Source organism: Schistocerca americana, chromosome 3, assembly GCF_021461395.2.
Source record: "Schistocerca americana isolate TAMUIC-IGC-003095 chromosome 3, iqSchAmer2.1, whole genome shotgun sequence".
Taxonomy (NCBI): domain Eukaryota; kingdom Metazoa; phylum Arthropoda; class Insecta; order Orthoptera; family Acrididae; genus Schistocerca; species Schistocerca americana.
The window spans coordinates 927410937-927431434 of NC_060121.1; the positions used below are offsets into that span (position 1 = coordinate 927410937).

Below are 20498 nucleotides of genomic sequence, written 5' to 3' on the forward strand. Positions count from 1 at the left end.
TGTCAATTAACACTTAATTTTGAACTATTGACATGCAATAAATACCAATCTGGGTATTTCTTTGCATTTTTTTCCATTTTAGCATAAGTTTATGTGTTGATTTAATATAATAATCGTCTTAATTAGTTCTCCTGTATAAAACTTCATTTTTTAAATTTTATTTCATTTATTTCCCAATGTCATATACAATAACAATAAAAACTAATGTAAGCTTTAATCGCACTTCTTTGTTTAAAATCATTCTTGAATTTAGTGATTACACCTTTTTTAATTTGGTTAAAATATTCTTGTGGTTCAGCAATATTATCAACATATTAATTGTCCATTATTTAATCGTTATTCTAGACTATAATTCATAACCTTTAATATTAATTCGTTTTAGAAATTTTAAAAAAATCGTCGTAATCTAGAAAATTGTAACCTGAAAAATGTTTATCATACTCTTTCTTGATATTCATGTACTTGAAGGTTATATAAGTAATTCCTATTATCAATATAAATAATATTACCTCAGATGTGTTGATAAGATCTATTAATTTTTGTATATTAAGTTTAGAATAATTTTCGAATTTTTCTGTTTCACAGGTTTTGAAGATCTTATAAAGATTTTTTTCATTTAGTCATCGTTATTATTAATACTGTCCTCAGATCTTTCCATAAGAGCGATTAATTGTTGTTTATTATGTTTAGTATAATTTTTTAGATATTTCTTTTACAGGTTAGATGAAGTTCATTTATATATTTTTTATTCAATTCTTTATCATTATTATTAATATTCTCACCAGGGTTTTGAATAAGATCGAGTAATTTTCCTTGATTAAGATTTTTTGTTTTACTGGTTGATCAATGTTCTTTTATATATTTGTAACTTATTTAGCTCATTTTCATTTCTTTCATATTAAAATAAACAATAACTTCTAAGAGATCTTTTCCACTTCCATTTGAATAACAATTTTTTGAAGAATTTTCTAAATCTATATAGCTCAATCCATGATTTGCAATAGTTTTCTGAGTTTTGAAATAGCTAATCTTTGGAGTACATTTTGTTTTGCTTTTATTTTAATAAAAAGGTAGAGTTTAAATAAATTAAAACATTTAAAGGTCAAATGTATCTTGAGTTTTTAAATGGAAATTTAAATCACTGGAATACAAGAATATTTGACAGAACTTATTTATAAAAAAATTATTACATTTTTATTTTTTAAATAAAATGAGACTTCAAGTTATTCATTGAGATAGACAAGATTTTGTGATAATTATTTATAAAGAAAAAATTATTAGAAATTTAATTTTTTAAATGTAATGAGAATTTGGTTTGCTGTTATGGATGAACACTACCTCAGAAAACGTGTTTTTAAGGAAAAATTATTAATTTTTTTTATTTTTTAAATAAATGAAAAGTCGGTTGTAGATAGAGAGAAATTTTTAAATGAGGTTAACAACAAAACTAAAATCTTGATTTATATTAGGAAATTTTTAAAATACTGTTCTCTTTCCTCCAGATATAGCATATGCACATGTATACTACCATCATATTCTTCAGTTGTAATGTCGACTCATGTTATGGTCCAGACACATTTGACGGCTTAATGTGAGTAGCTACATTGTCTGCTGTGCTGTATTCTACAATAAGTGTTTCCATTTAGCATCAGTGAACAAATACCAGTAGTATAACCAGTGTTTCTTATTGCTTCCTGTTAGGTCATTTACGAGAATAGCAGCAATATGTGCGTTTTTGATTTCATTCAGGGTTCTATCTAGCTGAGCTCAAGAAAATTTAGATTTTGTTGTAAACTTGGTGGTGAATTTTCGAAATAAAACGGTCATGTTACTTGTCATTGTCAACAAAATTTCTGCTATTAACAGATTTATGTCAAAGCACTATTAGTTTTCTATGTAAAGTTACGCCATCAGTGTGATTCCTTACTGTAGTTGTCATATACATAATAAAGCAATTTCCAAAGTATAGGTTGGTTTGACCCCAACTTCATTTTTATTAATGACAATGTATGACAAAACAGCACAGGTGGACACTCACTTGGAACAAAAGGATATTTGGTGAATGGATTTGGCTGCCAATTCTGCTGATTTAAATCCCATCCAATACATGATGGATGCATTGGAAAAAATATTGTATCATGTCTACATGAATCAACGACCATTCAGCTGCATTGGTGGAGCCATGGAACATCCTACCACAACAACTCCTTAGAAAGATTGTGGCTAGCTTGGGAGCTCATTACAGAGCATGCATGGCCATCCACACTGATCACACAGAAGCCGTCAAACCCTATGTTCTGTCAGTTTTAATGTACAGAATACCATCATGAATAACGATGACTTCAGTGTAACTATCGTTTTGCATGGAAGTCTCATTTCTGTTCATCTCAACATGTAATTGTTACAGTTACCTTCTGTACTATGCTATAGCAGTTCTTTCAATAAGTGGTCAAAGTTTCATTGAGCTATGTTACTTTGCAATGACCCAGCACACGAAAGTCGTTTTTGTCCATACATTTTGCACATTAGGTGTATGTCACATTGAAAACAATTTCAGTGTTCAAGACTAAATAACTGGCATGACCTCTGCACCATTAGTGTTCTGTCATTCTTTTTTTGCTGCCTAATAATGTATATGTGCACCTCCTTAGCTGAGTGGTCAGCTGTAAATGGCTGTCATTTGGAGGACCCAGTGTCCATTCCTGTTAATGCCAAAAAATTTTCGTTGGTGGAGGACAGGTTCGTGATGCACTCAGCCTCATAGTGCCAACTGAGGAGCTTTGTGACTGAGAAGTAGCTGCCTAAAGACGTGAAAAGGCGACCAAATGGCACAGAGAGCAGTGTGCTGGCCATATGCTTCTCCATACCACATCTGCATGATACCACATGGCAGAGGATGATATGGCGACCAGTCGACATCCCTCGACCGTCAGGACCTGGACGAGCTCACATTAAAAAAAATGTTTATACTACAATATCAAAGAAATTTTAAGTGTCACTATCATGAGACGCCATATCAAAAGTCTGAATGTATGACTTACCAAATGAAATTTGAGTTCATGGAGGTATGCTCCACCTTTGCAGTTACATAAAAAGCAGTTTTTTTTGCCATATGCATTTGACATGTTTTATTCATGATCACAAAGCGTCTACTGTTTCCTATAAAACATAATTTGTTTTTACATACACATATCACAAATTGTATTGCATCACCCCAGTTCCCAGAACTCCTGAAGACAGACGTTGACTGTGGATATTGCATCACAGACACAGTCTGTTTGACAGTTCAGTGATGTCACTAAACCCACCCAAAGATGTAAATAACAATGCATGAGCAGTGCCTATTAGATGGATGGGATCCGACAGCCGATCAATTCCAGTCATTCCACCCGGAAGGAGGTACACGGCTCTTGTTGTCTGTAGTTCAAGCACGCCTATATGGTCAATACCGCCGTTCGATCGCATCCACATTGTTACTTTGTACCAGGAAATGCCCTCAACAACGGAGGTGTCCAGGCATCTCGGAGTGAACCAAAGCAACGTTGTTCGGACATAGAGCAGATACAGAGAGACCGGAGCTGTCGACGACATGCCTCATGCAGGCTGCCCAAGGCCTACTACTGCAGTGGATGACCGCTACCTACTTAGCATGGCTGGCACGAACACTGACAGCAACGCCACCATGTTGAATAATATTTTTCGTGCACCAACAGGACGTCTTATTACGACTCAAACTGTGTGTAGTAGGCTTCATGATGTGCCACTTCACTCCTGACGTCCATGGCGACGTCCATCTTTGCAACCACGACACCATGCAGCAAGGTACAGATTGCCCAACAACATGCCAAATGGATCCCTCAAAATTGGCATCACGTTCTCTTCACTGATGAGTGTCACATATGCCTGCAACTAGACAATCATCAGAGACGTGTTTGGACTCAACTCTGTCAGACTGAAAGCCTCCGTCAGACTGTCCAGCGAGTGCAGCAAGGTTGAGATTCCCTGCTGTTCTGGGGTGGCATAATGTGGGGCCGATGTACGCCGCTGGTCGTCATGGAAGGCGGTGTAGCGGCTGGACGATATGTGAATGCCATCCTCCAACCAATAGTGCAGCCATATCAGCAGCATATTGGCGAGGCATTCATCTTCATGGACGACAATTTGCGTCCCCATCGTGAACATCTTGTGAATGACTTCCTTCAGGATACCAACATCGCTCGAGTAGAGTGGCCAGCATGTTCTCCAGACATAAACCCTATCGAACATGATGGGGATAGATTGAAAAGGGCTGTTTATGGACGACGTGACCCACCAACCACTCTGAGGGATCTACGCCAAATCACCATTGAGGAGTGGGACAGTGTGGACCTTGATAAACTTGTAGATTGTATGCCACGACGATTTTAGGCATTTATCAACGCAAGAGGATGTGCTACTGGGTATTAGAGGTACCAGTGTGTACAGCGATCTGGACCAGCATTTCTGAAGATTTCGCTGTATACTGGAACAATATGCAATTCGTGGTTTTCATGAGCAGTAAAAAGGGCGGAAATGGTGTTTATGTTGTTCTCTGTTCCAATTTTCTGTACAGGTTGGGAAACTCTCGGAACCGAGGTGATACAAAACTTTTTTTGATGTGTATATATAATAAATGCATTATGTAGTAGTAGTTACAAGTATGTTAATACGTTATGTTTTCTCATGTCACTCTCTCGTTTTACAGATTAGAAACTACTTTTGCAGCACGAATTTCGTGAGGTTGAATTATCGTTTGGTGTTGCTTAAGATTTCCAATGATGTTGATTCACTTGTGTCATTCTGGAGATGAGTTTGCTTGATCTCCATGCTCCAGATGACCGATTTTCGGCATTTACTCGACCACATTTATCACAATACTTCATTTGTTGCACCTTTGACTGTGGATTTACAGTGTATAATGTTGCCAAGTATCGTTGTGTGTTTATCTTTCGTCTTTTGTTTTTGTTTGTTATATGTATGTGTGGGTTGATATTACTTCCTTCTTTGCGTATGTTGTATGTATGTATGTATGTATGTGTGTGTGTGTGTGTGTGTGTGTGTGTGTGGGAGAGAGAGAGAGAGAGAGAGAGAGAGAGAGAGAGAGAGATGGAGGGAGGGAGGGAGGGAGGGGGAGAGAGAGAGAGAGAGAGAGAGAGAGACGCAGGGAAAGGGAAGATTAATTAGTTATTTAGTCTGGTGATGTGTTACAGTTGTTTTGTGGTTAACATGGTCTGCAAGTTATTGGTATATATTTATTTGATCATTAATTACTTTCCTTTTTTATTGCTCTTTCTATACAAAGGATTTCCTGTAACATCAGGAGTGTTTTGTTGTAATATTTCGCTTTAATAATTTCTATGCCTAGTTCTATGCTGTGGTCAGTAAATGCAGAATGGCTATATATTATTTGTTCCTTATACCTAGAGTTGAAATATCTGCCTATCATTCCCAGATACATTGATTCACATTCTTGTTAGACTAATTGGTATCTAACTGCTCCTTCAAATTTTCCTGTTCTGTCTGTTGTTGTTTGAAAATGTGACTGGAGCATGTTTTTGTTCTGGAAGCAAAATGTAATCCTCATTTCTTTAGTATATTTGCTATTCTTTGTATGTTAAAGTGTACCATTTCTTTATGTTAGTCGAGCCAGTAGTATTGCTCTTTGCGATTCTGTATGTGGTGTAGTTTCTGTATTGTTTTTTTTACATCTGCATTATTTGTATTGTCTGCTGCTTCCATTTTTCTTTAGTTGTGTTTTGATTTTGTGGTTGAGTCTTTGTAGTTTATAGGATGAAACACCTAAAACTTATACCACCAATATTATGGAAATGTTAAGTGCTATTGAGGTGTGGTGTTCACAGAATGGATTGGTAATCATAGGTTCGTATTGTTAGCCAATAAACAGATTGTGTTAATAATTAAGGAGTGTATTTTTTTGCAAACATGTACTATTTTCAATAGAAAAATGCCTGTTGACATTAATAAACTAAAATTAGTATGAATTTGAAGTGTTGGCTGAAGAGCCAACACCGTGTTGCTAGAGGAGGCCGAAATGCACGCTGTTAAGCTCACGCAGATTGTCGTGAGGTATGCTTCACAATACTAATTATCAAATGCTATGGCGCCTTGCTAGGTCGTAGCAAATGACATAGCTGAAGGCTATGCTAACTATCGTCTCGCCAAATGGGAGCGTAATTGTCAGTGAACCATTGCTATGAACGTCGGCTGTACAACTGGGGCGAGTGCTAATGAGTCTCTCTAGACCTGCCGTGTGGCGGCGCTCGGTCTGCGATCACTGACAGTGGCGACACGCGGGTCCGACGTATACTAATGGACCGCGGCCGATTTAAAGGCTACCACCTAGCAAGTGTGGTGTCTGGCGGTGACACCACAGAATTAGAATGTCATTGGTGTTTGTTGCAGGATTTGTTTACGAGATATAGTATTTTGAAAAGTTTCCACACTGACAATTTTTTGTGCTATTGAGTCTGTGTAGTTTCTAGGGACAATGTTCTTACTCATATATTTGTTTACATTTTGCTTGCATCTTCCTTACGTGCATTGAAATTTGCTAGTAAGTTAGTGCATGACAGTCCAAGCAGCAGGTAGTGAGTGGCCAGTGGGATTTACCGATGCAGAAAAAACCAATATGCTCACAGTGTATGGAGAATGTAGGAAGAATGCATTTTGTTCTTGTATGATGTATGTGGCAAGGTATCCCAACAGACATCAACTATCTCGGGAGTTATTTATCAACCTCTTCAATGCGTTGTGTGAAAGTGGTGGTGTAACACCTAGACAATGTAACAGAAGGAAGCAAGTGTTGACAGAAGAGGAGAAAATATTAATTTCTGTTCCTGTTGCAGTTGATCCACAAGTTAGCTCCCAAGCAATCGTAGGTGAAAGAGGCATAAGTAAGGGAAGTATCCTATGCATTCTCCATCGACGTAGGTTCCATCCCTATTACATCTCACTCCATCAGGAGCTGCATGAAAACGATTGTGAGAAACATGTTAACTTCTGTACATTAAGGCAAAATACTCCCAATGTATCATGTATGTTGTTTAGTGATGAAGCCACATTTACCAATTATGGCCAGGTAAACCGCTGAAGTGGTCTGCTGACAATCCCTGTTGGCTTCATCAGGTGGTACGTCAGAGTCTGTGGAGTGTAATCATGTGGTGTGAGATAATGAACCATCAGCTCAGAGGTCCATTTTTCATAGGCAGAACACTGAACGCACACAAGTATCACAGCCTTCCAACAGGCCATCTTCCACAGGTGCTAGAAAACGTTTCTCTGCAGACTAGGAGGAACCTGTGGCAACAAAATGATGGCTGTACACCCCATAGTGCACGAAGTGCTGCAGCATATCTGCACGAATTGTTTCCAAATCGTTTGACTGGACGCAGAGGACTATTAGCTTGCCCAACCCACTCCCCATATCACACTTTTTTTCTGTGGGGAAGGCTGCAAGACGCTGTCTACAACGACATACCAACTACACCCTATGACATGCAATGACGTATTACGGACACCTCCTCTGAAATGTTAGCATGTATGTAGCAGTTGTCCCATACCTGACTGGTAGCGTGTGTTGCCACTACTGGTGGTCATTTTGAACAGAACCTGTGATGATCAGTTATCTCGTTACTGGTCAGAATTCACATAAATAGAGTATACAGATACGTTGTTCTCTAATGTGTGCTACCACAGGTATTGTACAAGTGTCAGTGTGGGAAGTTTTCAGAATACGCGGTCTCGTAAACGACTCGCACTAGAATATTGCAACAAACACCAGTGACATTGTGATTTAACCAACTTCTAGTTTGTTAATGTGAATAGGCACTGTTCCATTTAAAAATTGTTTGTTTGCACAAAACATAAACATCCTAAGCATTATTACAATCTGTTTATTGGCTAACAATACAAGACCTTGACTACCAATCCACTGTGTGAAAACCGCACATGAATAGCACTATCCATTTCCGTAATATCTGTGATGCAAGTGTCTGCCTGCTTAGCTGGGTGGTAACGTGCTTGCCTCCCATGAAGCAGGCCCAGATTAGATTCCAGGCCAGGTTGGAGATTTTCCCCACCTGTAGACTGGGTGTTGTGCTGTCATCATGATCATCTCAACCTCATCGACATGTAAGTTTCCCAGTCTGAAATAAGACTTGCAGCATAGCGGCTGAATTTCTCCAGACGAGGGCTCCCAGCCAACAATGTCGTACGATAGTTTCATTTATTTTGCACTGCGAGTCTAAGGTGATTCTCCTTGTATGGATATTATAACCGTGGCATGTACAATTGTATCAGCGGCTGTCGGCTTTATGAAGATGTGAAAAGTGTGCATATTATGGTCTCACTTGATTTTTGTATCCAAAGAATGCAATTGCTTTTGTGTTTCTTCTTCCATGGTGAACTGATTGTTTTTGTGTGTTCTGTTTATCTTTTTGCTCTGTTGGCTCATCTACCATATACATAATAGCATCCACATATCTGTACCCGTAAACAATTTTGTATCCTTTCTGTGTGATGATTGTATCAAAGATTGTGTATTCCCTATGGTTGATGAATATGTTTATCAGTGTTCCTGATATGGGGGATCCCACTGGAAGGCCATCTTTTTGTAAGTAAAATTTCTTTCCAAATTGAGTTATTTTGGGATGTCATTACTTTCAGCTGTTTGGTTATTTCTTTGATATTATCTACAGTTAGTGTGCTGTATGTCAGTAAGTTTTCTTTGGTTAGTTTTATTGTGTGTGTTGTGGGTATCCAGGTATACATATTCTCATTGTTGAAGGAAGTGAGTGACGCTGTCTGTGGAATATGTAAGTCTTATATGTGTTATGAGTTCATTTTTATTTTTCAGTGTTCTGTTACTCTTCATTTCATAGTATTGCATTATGATCTTACTCATGTGTTTTGCCACATAGTATGATAGTGCATTCATGAAATTAATTAAGAGGGCCCACTGGAGTAAGTGTTTTGTGGACTTTGGGTTGGCTTCTGAGTGTTGGTGCTTTTGGTTTCTTCTGGGTGATGTGTTCTTTCTGTTTATTTGCGAATACATGTTTAATGTCTTTGATGTTGTGTTTTGTGGCCATCGCCATCTGATTTCAGTTTTGTGATATTGTTAGATGATATGAAATCTTTGGTTTTTCTACACATTGTTCTTTAAGATTAGTACTGTACTGTTCCTTTTATCAGCTTTTGTCACTATGATGTTATTAGATGAAGTTTTTTTTTAATTTATTACTGTAATTTTTTTCTGCTCGAAATTTCCTGTTTTTCTCCCTCTTTTACATTGTAGTTACGTTGTTTATTTATCTCTTCGTTAGTTCTTTGTTAGGCCAACAGAACAGTATTAGTATTATATAACTGTATCATACTTGCTCATCGCGTATTGTATTTTCAGTTTTACCTACTCATGGAGAGGTGAAGTTACTGCCAACTGAATAATGTTGTGAGTGGTTAATTGTGCAGTTTTTTTATTCTTCATCAAGTCTGGTAGATGCCTTAAGTAAACCAAAAAGATCAGTGAACCTATGTATCTAAATATCCATATGGTGTGGTTATCCATTGTTTTGATAACCTGCATCAGTACTTCTTCCACATCATTGTAGCTTGTAGATGCTTAGTGATGGCTACTAACGCCACGACAGACACGCGGTGTTGTAAGATAAGCTTGATATAAAGTGTCTGCTTAAGTTCAAAGTCCCACCATTACGCCAGTGGATATAGTTTCCAGTGCTCACTGAAATCCTCGACAGGAGCCAGCTCTGTATTGGCTTATGTTCTCTTAACTTAATTAGCATTTTGGGCTTTAACAACGCTCTCTCGAAATCTTTATGTTGTCGAGATGAAAGAACCTCTTTTTCCAAACTGGATGACTGAAATAATCGTTCCATTTATTAAAACTTGGAAGTACAACATCATAGATGCACATCACCTTTAAGGAAGGCCCATCTACAAATTTGGATGGAGTTCAAGAATTTTCTCTCAGAAACTAAGAGCAATTTTGGGAAATGTAAAGGACCTCTATACAGTCTCTGGTCTGCACTCTGAAATTCTCTGAACTTTCAGCAATCAGCATCTTCTTTTAGCGGCATGTATTGACATTAATAGTATTTTTTTTTCAATTTTGCATTAAGTGCTATAGTCATGTCAAAAGAATTTCTATTTGGTTTTCATACATTCCTGACACAAAAAAAACAAAAAAACATAAGTTGCCTGTTTCCAGAATAACTTAATCGGCCTTCGAGCCACACCGAGGGGACTGCTACAGGACTCCATTCATAGCCAGCTCTATTTTCAGTCTACATGTGGGAAATGGACACTATCTTTTCACTGGGCCTTAAAACTTCCCAGCTCATAAATGTTCCATGTGTATTCTCTACACAGCATAATGTTAAATCTCTGTCTGGCATTAGACAGCGCCATTTCTATGCGAGAGATCCAGTTTGATGACAAAGGCCTAACTATTTCAGGAAACCAATCTCCAGCAGTTCACTTCAGCCACAGAAAACTATCATCGATCAGTTCGGTCCCTTTAACAGAAGGGATCTCTTTCTGCTGATAAAGGCAATTTGTTTAGATGACATTTGGCCTACGTTTAATGCGACCTGATCATATCTGTCACGTTCTTAAGAAAAAACAGCATTGTCACAATGAGATCTATCGCAGAAACTTGGAGGGATGCAGCCCTTTACATTCCTCTGATCACGTTTAAGAGCCTTTCCCGCTGAGTCACCGGCCATGGAAGCTTCTTATATCATAAAGATTCCAAACTTACAACTCAGAAACTTGATGCAATTGAAGTGTGTTGTGTGTGGATGTTCGTTGGAGCAATGTGATCAATTCTGATGGACGCCAGTTAAAAGCACCTGAACTCCTGGAGAAAAATCAACATCAGTACATGAAGAAATATTTATTTGTCATAGGATTTAGCACACTGATGGTAGATTAATGACCCTCTTACGACCTGTTCACTAGATCCACATCATAAATGGAATAGCTTTACTCCTTCTAAGTGACAGTAGTGAACTTTATGAATTCCATAATACGTTGGACTGGATCAGATTCGTTACATAGCTCCACTTGAAATTCCATCCAGGTACCAGATGAAAAGCCTCGATGTCCACTATTACAGCCTTAAGGAAAATAGTATCAGCAGAGCTGCACCAAGTTTGATGGACTACTTTTTTCTTTATGAGGCACACTTCGCCCAAGTGTTTACTTATGGCCCTTAATATCAAAATACTTCATCAATAGGTTTTCCGTTCTTTATTTTATGTAGAAAATTTTCAACCTTTTTCGAATGATGCCACTTTGTTTTGTTTTCAGTGTGGAAGTGAGAGTAACACGAGATATCGAATTTGGTATTTGTTCAGGTTCCAGAAGAAAATTATGGTATCAAACCCAGTATATATCAGTCCATCAAAAATTCGAATTTTGTAACAGAATTAACTTCCAGATTTTGAGACAATATATGATAATCACTGTTGAACAAAGGAAGAAGTAAAACAAACAGCTTTCTATCGACCTAGCTTATGCAACTAGAGTGTTAGCAAAGAAGACTGGTGTGTCTCGTTCTACACTGATTTCAAGTATTTTTTCTGAAACTGGCTGTTGAAATGCAACAGAACACATATACAGGTGATTTATGCTGCTACTGTTTAAGATAGCCACGAGCTTCATCGAAATGGAAACAAAACTACTGATTTCTTATAATGCCATTTGTGTCATTTTGAAAGTTAAATCGGAAGACATCTATTTTGACCTCTATTCTCTGTGAATCTCGATGAGCTGTGCGGACGACGCTTCAAATAATTATACCATTTAACTTATTAAAGTTTAATCTCATGTAGTCCGTTTCAGCATATGCGTAGCCCAAGTAGGTAGTGGTCCAAGAACTTTATTTCTGTTTAAGATTAAGACACAAATTATTTGTAAAAGAGATGATAGTGCTTACATTAGTAAAACAAAATGTTTGTTGCACGTTATCTTTAAATTTTGAATATAAAAAAAGTACATAATACTGAACTGTGGCCCCAAAGCTTGTCAGCACTACAGTTCCCCCGCGACCCTACACTCTTCCTGCCACGTTGCATTCTGGATCCTGTATTCAAGCCAGGAAAAGAAACAAATCGTGAACTTTATTTTTCAAATTTACATTTTGTGCCATGTTGCTACAGCGTTGTTATAGGTAGACAAAAGTAAAATTCTCTGGAATCGGTGACGAGGGAAATAAATCTTGCAGTCTCACACACACTAGTGCGTTTTATCGACTAGTTTTCGGAGGTCCTATCGAATAATTACCGTTTCCAGTAACGACTGCAGTCCCAAAACTCTCATCGAAAAAATTCGTTTAACCGTAAAAACGACAAGGAATTCTTAGCAATAAAATAGCAGAAAATCTCGTACCCTCTCGCTTGATACCCTGTGGAAATAAATGGGCATCAGTCTACTTAACTAAATGTAATAAATAATAAACTATGTGAAAAACAACTTCAGTTATCTAAACTACAACTGTTGGCCTGTTGTCCATTACAGCTTTTTTTCTTCTTTATAACTATTTACTACATTAGCATATATTTCAGTTTTTTCAGATATCATAAGTTTTCACGTTTTATGTACAAAACTATAGATCTATATAAGTCGCTTTATTGTCACAGCATGTTGCAGAAGGGACCAGACAGCTAATTAACAAAACAAATAAAATCGATAGCTCGCTTGTCCCATGAAATGTAGCAATTCCATAATATCTGATACACTTATTAAATTCGTCTTTGGGAGGCTTATAAGTTTTGTTAAAGTGTTTCACGCCAATCTCAAAATGTCTACATTTAAGTCTGTATAATAAAATAAAACGTATCTTTCCAATCTTATTACTGTACTGACTCATACATAATAAAGTTACCAACTAAAACTTGTACTACTAGAGTTGGAAATCTTCTAGGGCTACACTACCTTTGGCTAGTCTTGCTATAACAAGCTGTATAGAATGGACGCAAGGAAGGGCTCACGCGATGTAACTACAGCATATAGACAGAGGGAGGACAGAATTTGTAGCCCGATGGGGGAAGAAAGAAAGGAAAAGCAAGAACGAGGACGTAAGAACCTAAGAAAGAAGATTGGCACCCTTGCAAACCTCATCACGGACACCCTTCCTGGAAAGGGGGACGGGGTCTTCATACTCTACGAGCCACATATTTGGGGTGTGGCAGAGTGTACTTCTGGTACCTCTAAACGAGCACCTCTACCCTGTTCCATTCCCGTATGGGTCGTAGGGAGAATGATAGTCGTAAGCCTCTGCATCGCTCTAATTTCTCGAATTTTCTCATCGTGCTTATTGAGCGAGATGTATGTGGGAGGAAGTAATAGCAAACATCTCCATGATGCACAACGTTTCTCTTGTAACGTCTAACAGTGAAGTCTGTTGAGTATCTCGGTAATGCTCTCGCGCCGACTAAATGATCCCGTTACAAAACGCGCCGCTATTCTTTGGATCTTCTCTATCTCTTTTGTCAGTCCTACCTGACAACTATCCCAGACTGACGAACAATACCCAGCTGCTTTTCCTATTATTTGTTTTATGTCTTCATTCTACTAGATATTTTACAGTGGATATTCTTTCCATCAATTTATCATCAATAGCATAATTGTACGGTAGTCGATTTCTTCTCCCATGTATACACAGTATGTCATTTATTTACGCCCACGATCAACTGCCGGAGCCTGCACCATTCATCAATCCTCTGCTGGTCATTCTTCAGTTCGAAAATGTTGTTGTGGGGGCGTCGATGGACAAACTCGGGACTCAAGATGGCCAAACTGAAGTCGGGATCCACCGCGCCATTTTACGCCAGTAGGAAGAGAAAGTTAAATAGCGTCAAGGGGCAGTGCAGAGTGATACTGCGGTATTCTGAAGCGTTTCTTGATTCACATAAGTTACAGTACTTCGATGGGTGCAGCACAGTGTCAGCGTGCCGCCCGCAGAGTTGTCCCGCGAGTCCACCCGGCTCAGCAACTCCCGGTATGCCGACACCGTTGCACCATCATCAAGGCTGCTCAGCTGGAACTCAGCCGCACTTGCCCAGTCGCCACCCACCGAGCGTCACGTCCTGCGCCGCGTAGCTGCCGGCGATTCCAGAAACTGCTACAGTCCCTGGTCCTCGCCGCCCTCTGCCCCGTTTGGCCTCTCTGTCTGACCGTGGGACGAAGGTGGTTGTACGGGTCACCCGTGGCCCTCGGCCGCTGCTGCTCCCAGGACAAGACCAGACTCGAACCCGCGCCATCCTGGACACTGTGCCGCATCTTGCCGCTAGTGGTGCTTGCCAGATGGCAACATCGGCTGCCGACTCTGGTGCTGACGCAGCGCACGCCTTGCCCGGACCCTGGTACGCCAGGTTGGAAGAGAACGTGGCCCATCCTGGATCTGCTGCAGACCGCTGTCACTGCCCTCCTTCAGGCAGTCTGTGCCATCTCCAAGTACCCGACTGCCGTTCCATCCCGCCCCAGTGTTGTGTCCCCGGAGGTGGAATACAGCCCAAACAGTACATAGAAATAAAGAACAGGTTACACAGAATATTTACAACATCGCTGCCAGACTGGCCCCTATAAGCATAGACCAGCACAGGTCCGTCCCGACTCTCGACTGACCTGGCACACGCTTGTCTCTAGTTAAAATTGCCCGTCTGTTTATACTGCCTTTCCCCTCACTTATGACGTAGTGTCCGAGAGAGACAGAAACTATGGCAGCTCTCCTGGCTCTGGGCTAGTGTCCCGCCTCATACATCGCAATAGTTTCAAGCAACGCAGCAGTTTCCTGCCTCGTTGTTGCACCACTCAAAACACATCGTGTGTGCAATAACGCCACCGCAGCTCTGCGCCATGTTTACTCTGTCTGGCCTACTAGCTGCCAACTACCACTACATTCTGCCAGTAGCCCCAGACTTCATCGCCCAGCCGCGCCTTTGCTGAATTTTAACAACATTCCCCTTTTCTAGGACTAAGAATAATACTAGCGCAGCACTGTTTTCTGGCGTTGCTGCTTTCTTGTAGACAACCACATCATCTGTGAACAGTCTTAAAAAGCTTCTGACGCTTTCTATTTAATCGTTCATATACATTGTAAACAGTAACGGGTATTTTCTCGGGGTACCATAGACATTACCTTCATAAGTGTCGATTTTGTTCCATTAAGAGTGATTTGTGCTCTGTCTCCAAGAAAGTCTTGAATCCAGTTGCAGAGAGCTGGTCCGAATTCGATGAGCTCGTATTTTTTTCACTAGTGGAACGGAGAATAGAGCTGTTTGCCAACCGTATAGAATGATTACAATCAATTTCACCCCCAACAGACCTCATAAAGTGATACCCACGCCCTACTATGGAATGCCGCCATGAAATGTAGTGCAGTTGCCAACCTTGATTTCCGAAGAGCAACGGAAGAAAAGAAAACTTCAGACTATGGTAACAAGATCCTACAACAGATTATTGGAAGACTTCAAAGGTACTACTCCTTTCTGTAGACTTGGAATGACTTCTACTTAAGAGCTAAGTACAACTACCCTCCTGTAAGATATATTCGTACAGCCGATGCCATTCCTTTCCAATGAACCAATAAACAAAATAAGCACAATGGCTTTCCCTACAAAACTTATTCAAACTGTATTCACCTTCCCATAGAAAGAATACGAAAGGTCCCCATATGTGGTCAGGAACGGAAAAAATACCCAATAATAAATACTTAATATCATGATGTTCAAAGCCCCATAAACTTACAGAAATTTATATACTTACTCTATAATCCGACGAAACACTTATTAGGTTTAAATCCCGTCCCACTCAGATATGGAAAGTGGGAAAAGTATTTGCCTGTTCGCTCTGTTATTTGCCTAATTTAATGGTATAGTGGTTGAGTGACAGACAACGAATCCAAACGTCTCAGGTTCGATTCGTGGTAGTCGTAGGATTTTTATCTGTCTAATCGGTTCTTTCGAATGATAAATGTCATTTCCACCATGTTTGGTATCGCCATTAAGCAGCACGTCCTCTTCTAAGTGGTTAGGTAAGTCACTTCAAAGGTCGGAGAAACGAAATTGGCAACCATTTACAACAGCGCTGTGCCCAGTAAAGAATTGTAGGGCTGGCACCAACCTTCAGTTTGATGACAGAATTACCTTTCATCTGCATGCTACCTAAATGACTGACACGTAGGGTGTTGCAGAACATTTTTAGTTTCCGCGCTGCAAGTCGGCCTTCGACTTTAAGTAGTTCTCTCGTGCTTGGCTGCGGCTTTCATGATGTGTTTACCAGTTATAGTGGCTTGCAAGAAAGGAGGCGCGTGCGTGACGCTTCGTGGTCAGCGACTTTTCTATTACCCACAGCACTTGCTCTAGCCGTTTCCTACATTGCTAACTAGAGACGTCCAGATAGGTGCCACATTGGGAAACTCCGATCAAACTCTCGCAGGAAAAATTATATGCTGAGGAAACTATTGCTGTCCCTTGTTAACGCAATACTTGTTGAGTTTCCTTTACGGCACGAACAATTAACATTACAGTATGGCTGTGCTCCACATTTAGACCGGCATATGTATATTTTTTAAATTATAATTCATTTTATTGCTTCTGTAATACTCCGTTACATGTCTGTGTTACATGCAATATATGAATGCGAATATGTACAACCGTCGGCTGTACAACGGAATGACGACAGTGAAAATTTGTGCCGGACCAGGACTAAACCCGGATTTCCTGTTTTACGCGAACGTTCACCTTAGCCGCTTTGTTTTCTCTGTACGACTCACAGTCAGTTACAAACTTTCATATCGTCGTAGATGCGTTCTACTTTAGTATCCCTCACTTCTATGTTTTACACATCGCCATAACTGTTTGTTTGTTTGTTTTTCTCTACAACTTACGATAATGCGTTACGCTATTCTAGACAGTGAATGGTTGCTTTGTGCTGGTAACACAACTTTTGTTGATCGCCCCCTTGCAACAAACGACGTATCCCGCTGATCGAGAAAGTCTATCAACTAAAATACGTTTAAATTATGCTTACGGAAAACTTTAGTTTACTTAGTGTATCTTTTGACATCTTGTTTTACTTTCTTTCCATTAAATTTAAGCGCAGTAGCTTTACGGTTGTTTCTCTACCATGTTCCACCACATTCTTCAAAGTTACCATGCAGACTTCAACATTTAATCCATTTAAATATGCACTTTTAGGTTTCCAGCTTCCACCCTAAGCAAAACGCTGATCAGCTATTCCCTACATGTGTATCACGCACTATGTAATTTCCGTGCAATGGGAGGACATTTCATTTTATCTGAAAGTCACTACCTGGTAACGGCAGATAAATACGATATTGAAGTATGCAGTGCATGCTTGTCCGGACCAACACTTCTAAACAATACAGGCACTGTAATATCGTATATGTTACATCAAGTTACCTCCTTTTGGTGACCTACAGGTGGAATACGTTGTCAACGATTAACATAGTCTCTAATCGCCCACTGTTTAATACACTATCTGATCAAAAGTATCCGGACACCCCCAAAATCATACGTATTTCACAGGAGGTGCACTGTGCTGCCACCTACTGCCAGGTACTCCATATCAACGACCTCAGTAGTCATTAGACATCGTCAGAGAGCAGAATGGGGCGCGCCGCGGAACTTAGAGACTTCGAATGTGGTCAAGTCATAGGGTGCCACTTGTGTCATACGTCTGTACGCGAGATATCCATACGCCTAAGCATCCATAGGTCCACTGTTTCCGATGTGATAATGAAGTGGAAACGTGAAAGCACACCTACAGCACAACAGCATACAGGTTGACCTCGACTGTTGACTGACAGAGACCGCCGACAGTTTAAGAGGGTCGTAATGTGTAAAAGGTAGACATCTATCCAGATCATCACACAGGAATTCTAAGCTGCATCAGGATCCACTGCAAGCACCACGACAGTTAGGCGGGAGGTGAGAAAACTTGGCTTTATGGTCGAGTTTCTGTTCATAAGTCACACCTCACCCTGGTAAATGCCAAAAGGTGCCTCCCTTGGTGTAAATAGCGTAAACATTGTAATATTGAACAGTGGAAAAACGTTGTGGGGAGTGACGCATCCCGGTACACAATGTGGCAATCCGATGGCAGGGTGTGTGTGTGGCGAATGCCCGGTGAACGACATCTACCAGCGTGTGCCACCAGTAAAATTTGGAGGCGATGGTGTTATGGTGTGGTCGTGTTTTTCATGGAGGGAGCTTGCACTCCTTATTGTTTTGCGTGACACTATCACAGCACAGGCCTACATTGATGTTTTATGCAACTTCTCGCTTCCCACTGTTGAAGAGCAATTCAGGGATGGCGATTGCATCTTTCAACACGATCGAGCACCTGTTCATATGCACTTCCTGTGGCGGAGTGGTTATATGACAATAACATCCCTGTAATGGACTGGCCTGCACAGAGTCCTGACATGAATCCTATGGAACACTTTTGGGATGTTTTGGAACGCCGACTTCGTCACAGGCCTCACCTCTCCTCAATCCAGCACTCCGTGAAGACTAGGCTGCCATTCTCCAAGAAACCCTCACGCACCTGATAGTACGTATGCCTGTGAGAGTGGAAGCGGTGATCAAGGCTAAGGGTGGCCAACACCATATTGAATTTCAGCACAACCGATGGAGGACGCCACGAAATTGTAAGTCATTTTCTGCCAAGTGCCCGGACACTTTTGGTCACATAGTGTATTTATACTTATAATTTCCATACTGTCTCTTAGCTCGTCCAGGCAGGGTGAGATTAGAACCAATCAGTAAACACATGGAAAAACGCGCTAAACCTCATGTCAACGCCGTAGCATTGCAAGCAAAGGTAGCAATTCCTTAGATGGAAATGAACGGTTAACTATGGACAGGAGCTATTCAGAATGAGGTTTTAACGGAGAAACGTGTTAGAACAACAAAGTAAAGAAGTGAATTGCAGCTGTGGAACATTTACTTGGTGAAACACACTAAATGCCTCAAACTTCATTTTCTGCTGTTGTTGACTCGCTGTTTTTCTTACAGATAGTGCCTCTGGCAACCTCCCGTCCGCAGGCGGGTGCTTCAGTGATGGTGTCTGGGTGGGGGGCGATGGTGGAGGGGGCCAGCACGACCAACTTCCTGCGCGCCACCACTGTGCAAGTGGTCTCCCTGAGCGAGTGCCGGAGCTGCTACTTCAGCGAGGCGCTGACGAGCAACATGGTGTGCGCCGCGGTGCCCTCTGGAGGCAAGGACGCGTGCCAGGGCGACAGCGGCGGCCCCCTTGTCCACGGCAAGAAACTCGTCGGAGTCGTCTCCTTCGGCAAGGGCTGTGCGAGACCCTACTATCCGGGCGTCTATGCGGACGTGGTTTCACTACGCAGCTGGATCACCGAAAACACCGGCATCAAATAACTGTGCATTGCGGTCCAGATGACAGTCGCTTTCGAGCACCAGGCGTACTTCCATATTACGCATACAGTCTTCAGTGTGTCCACTATAAACCTGTGGGTAGTTACGTGACCTGGAGCGGCATCGATGCATTCGACGTCCCGATAAGTGTCACGTTGAACTAAAATTACTGTAGGCAAGCCAGAAAAATGTGGTTTATACTCACACAGCAAGTGAGGCGTACGCTACGGTTTCTGTGCTGTCGGGGTCCCGCATTCGCAATGCTCACTTTGTCGGGGATGATTGGCTGTAACCTGTATCGAACCGAAAATTGCTGTTGAGGACTGCGTCTGCAAGATTCTGTAGCACTGGAAATAAATGAATATGGACCCAAAATTCTTTTGGAACATTTGAAGAATATATTCGTCGTAGTTCTACTTTAGTATCCCTCATTTTTATCTCTTACATATCGCCATAACTGTTTTTTTTTTCTATATGTTACTATCATGCGTCACACTATTCTAGACAGTGAATGGTTGCTTTATGCTTTACACTGGAACACATCTTTTGTTGATCACCCCTTGCAGGAAACGATGTATCCCGCTAATTGATAAAATTTAAGCTCAATAGCTTTACAGTAGGTTTCTCTACCATGTTCCAGCACATTCTTCAAAGTCACCACGCAGACTTCAACATTTAATCCATTTAAATATGCACTTTCGAGTTTCCAGCTTCCACCCTAAGCAAAACGCTGATCAGTTATTCCATACATGTTGTATCACGACGTTTCACTGTATACCATACTCCTATAGAGTGATTTTCGAAACTTGTTTCTGTTCAGAAGACTGACTTCAGAAGTTCATATTATGATCCATTTTGCTTTTAATGGATTCTTTAGTAACCGACTGTTGGTTTTACAACCTGTACAGGTCGTGCCTCCGGAGGTGAGTAAATGTCTGTTCTGTCTGCCAAGAACCCGAACGTTACTAAAACTCTGGAACAGCTGCTGTGTTATTCTTCCTGTGCAGGGAAAACAATACTGAGAGAAACCTG

General features: G+C 40.6%; 1 protein-coding gene across 1 annotated transcript in view; it reads left to right on the plus strand.

Moving 5' to 3' along the window:
• LOC124606541 (trypsin alpha-3-like) overlaps positions 1–19819 on the plus strand; it is a 36288-nt gene extending 16469 nt beyond the window's left edge. The window contains exon 2 of the mRNA XM_047138526.1: positions 19101–19819. Within this exon, the coding sequence (XP_046994482.1) occupies positions 19101–19469 (369 nt within the window). The 3' untranslated portion in view covers positions 19470–19819. The remainder of the gene's footprint in view (positions 1–19100) is intronic.
• Positions 19820–20498: the final 679 nt, after the last annotated feature.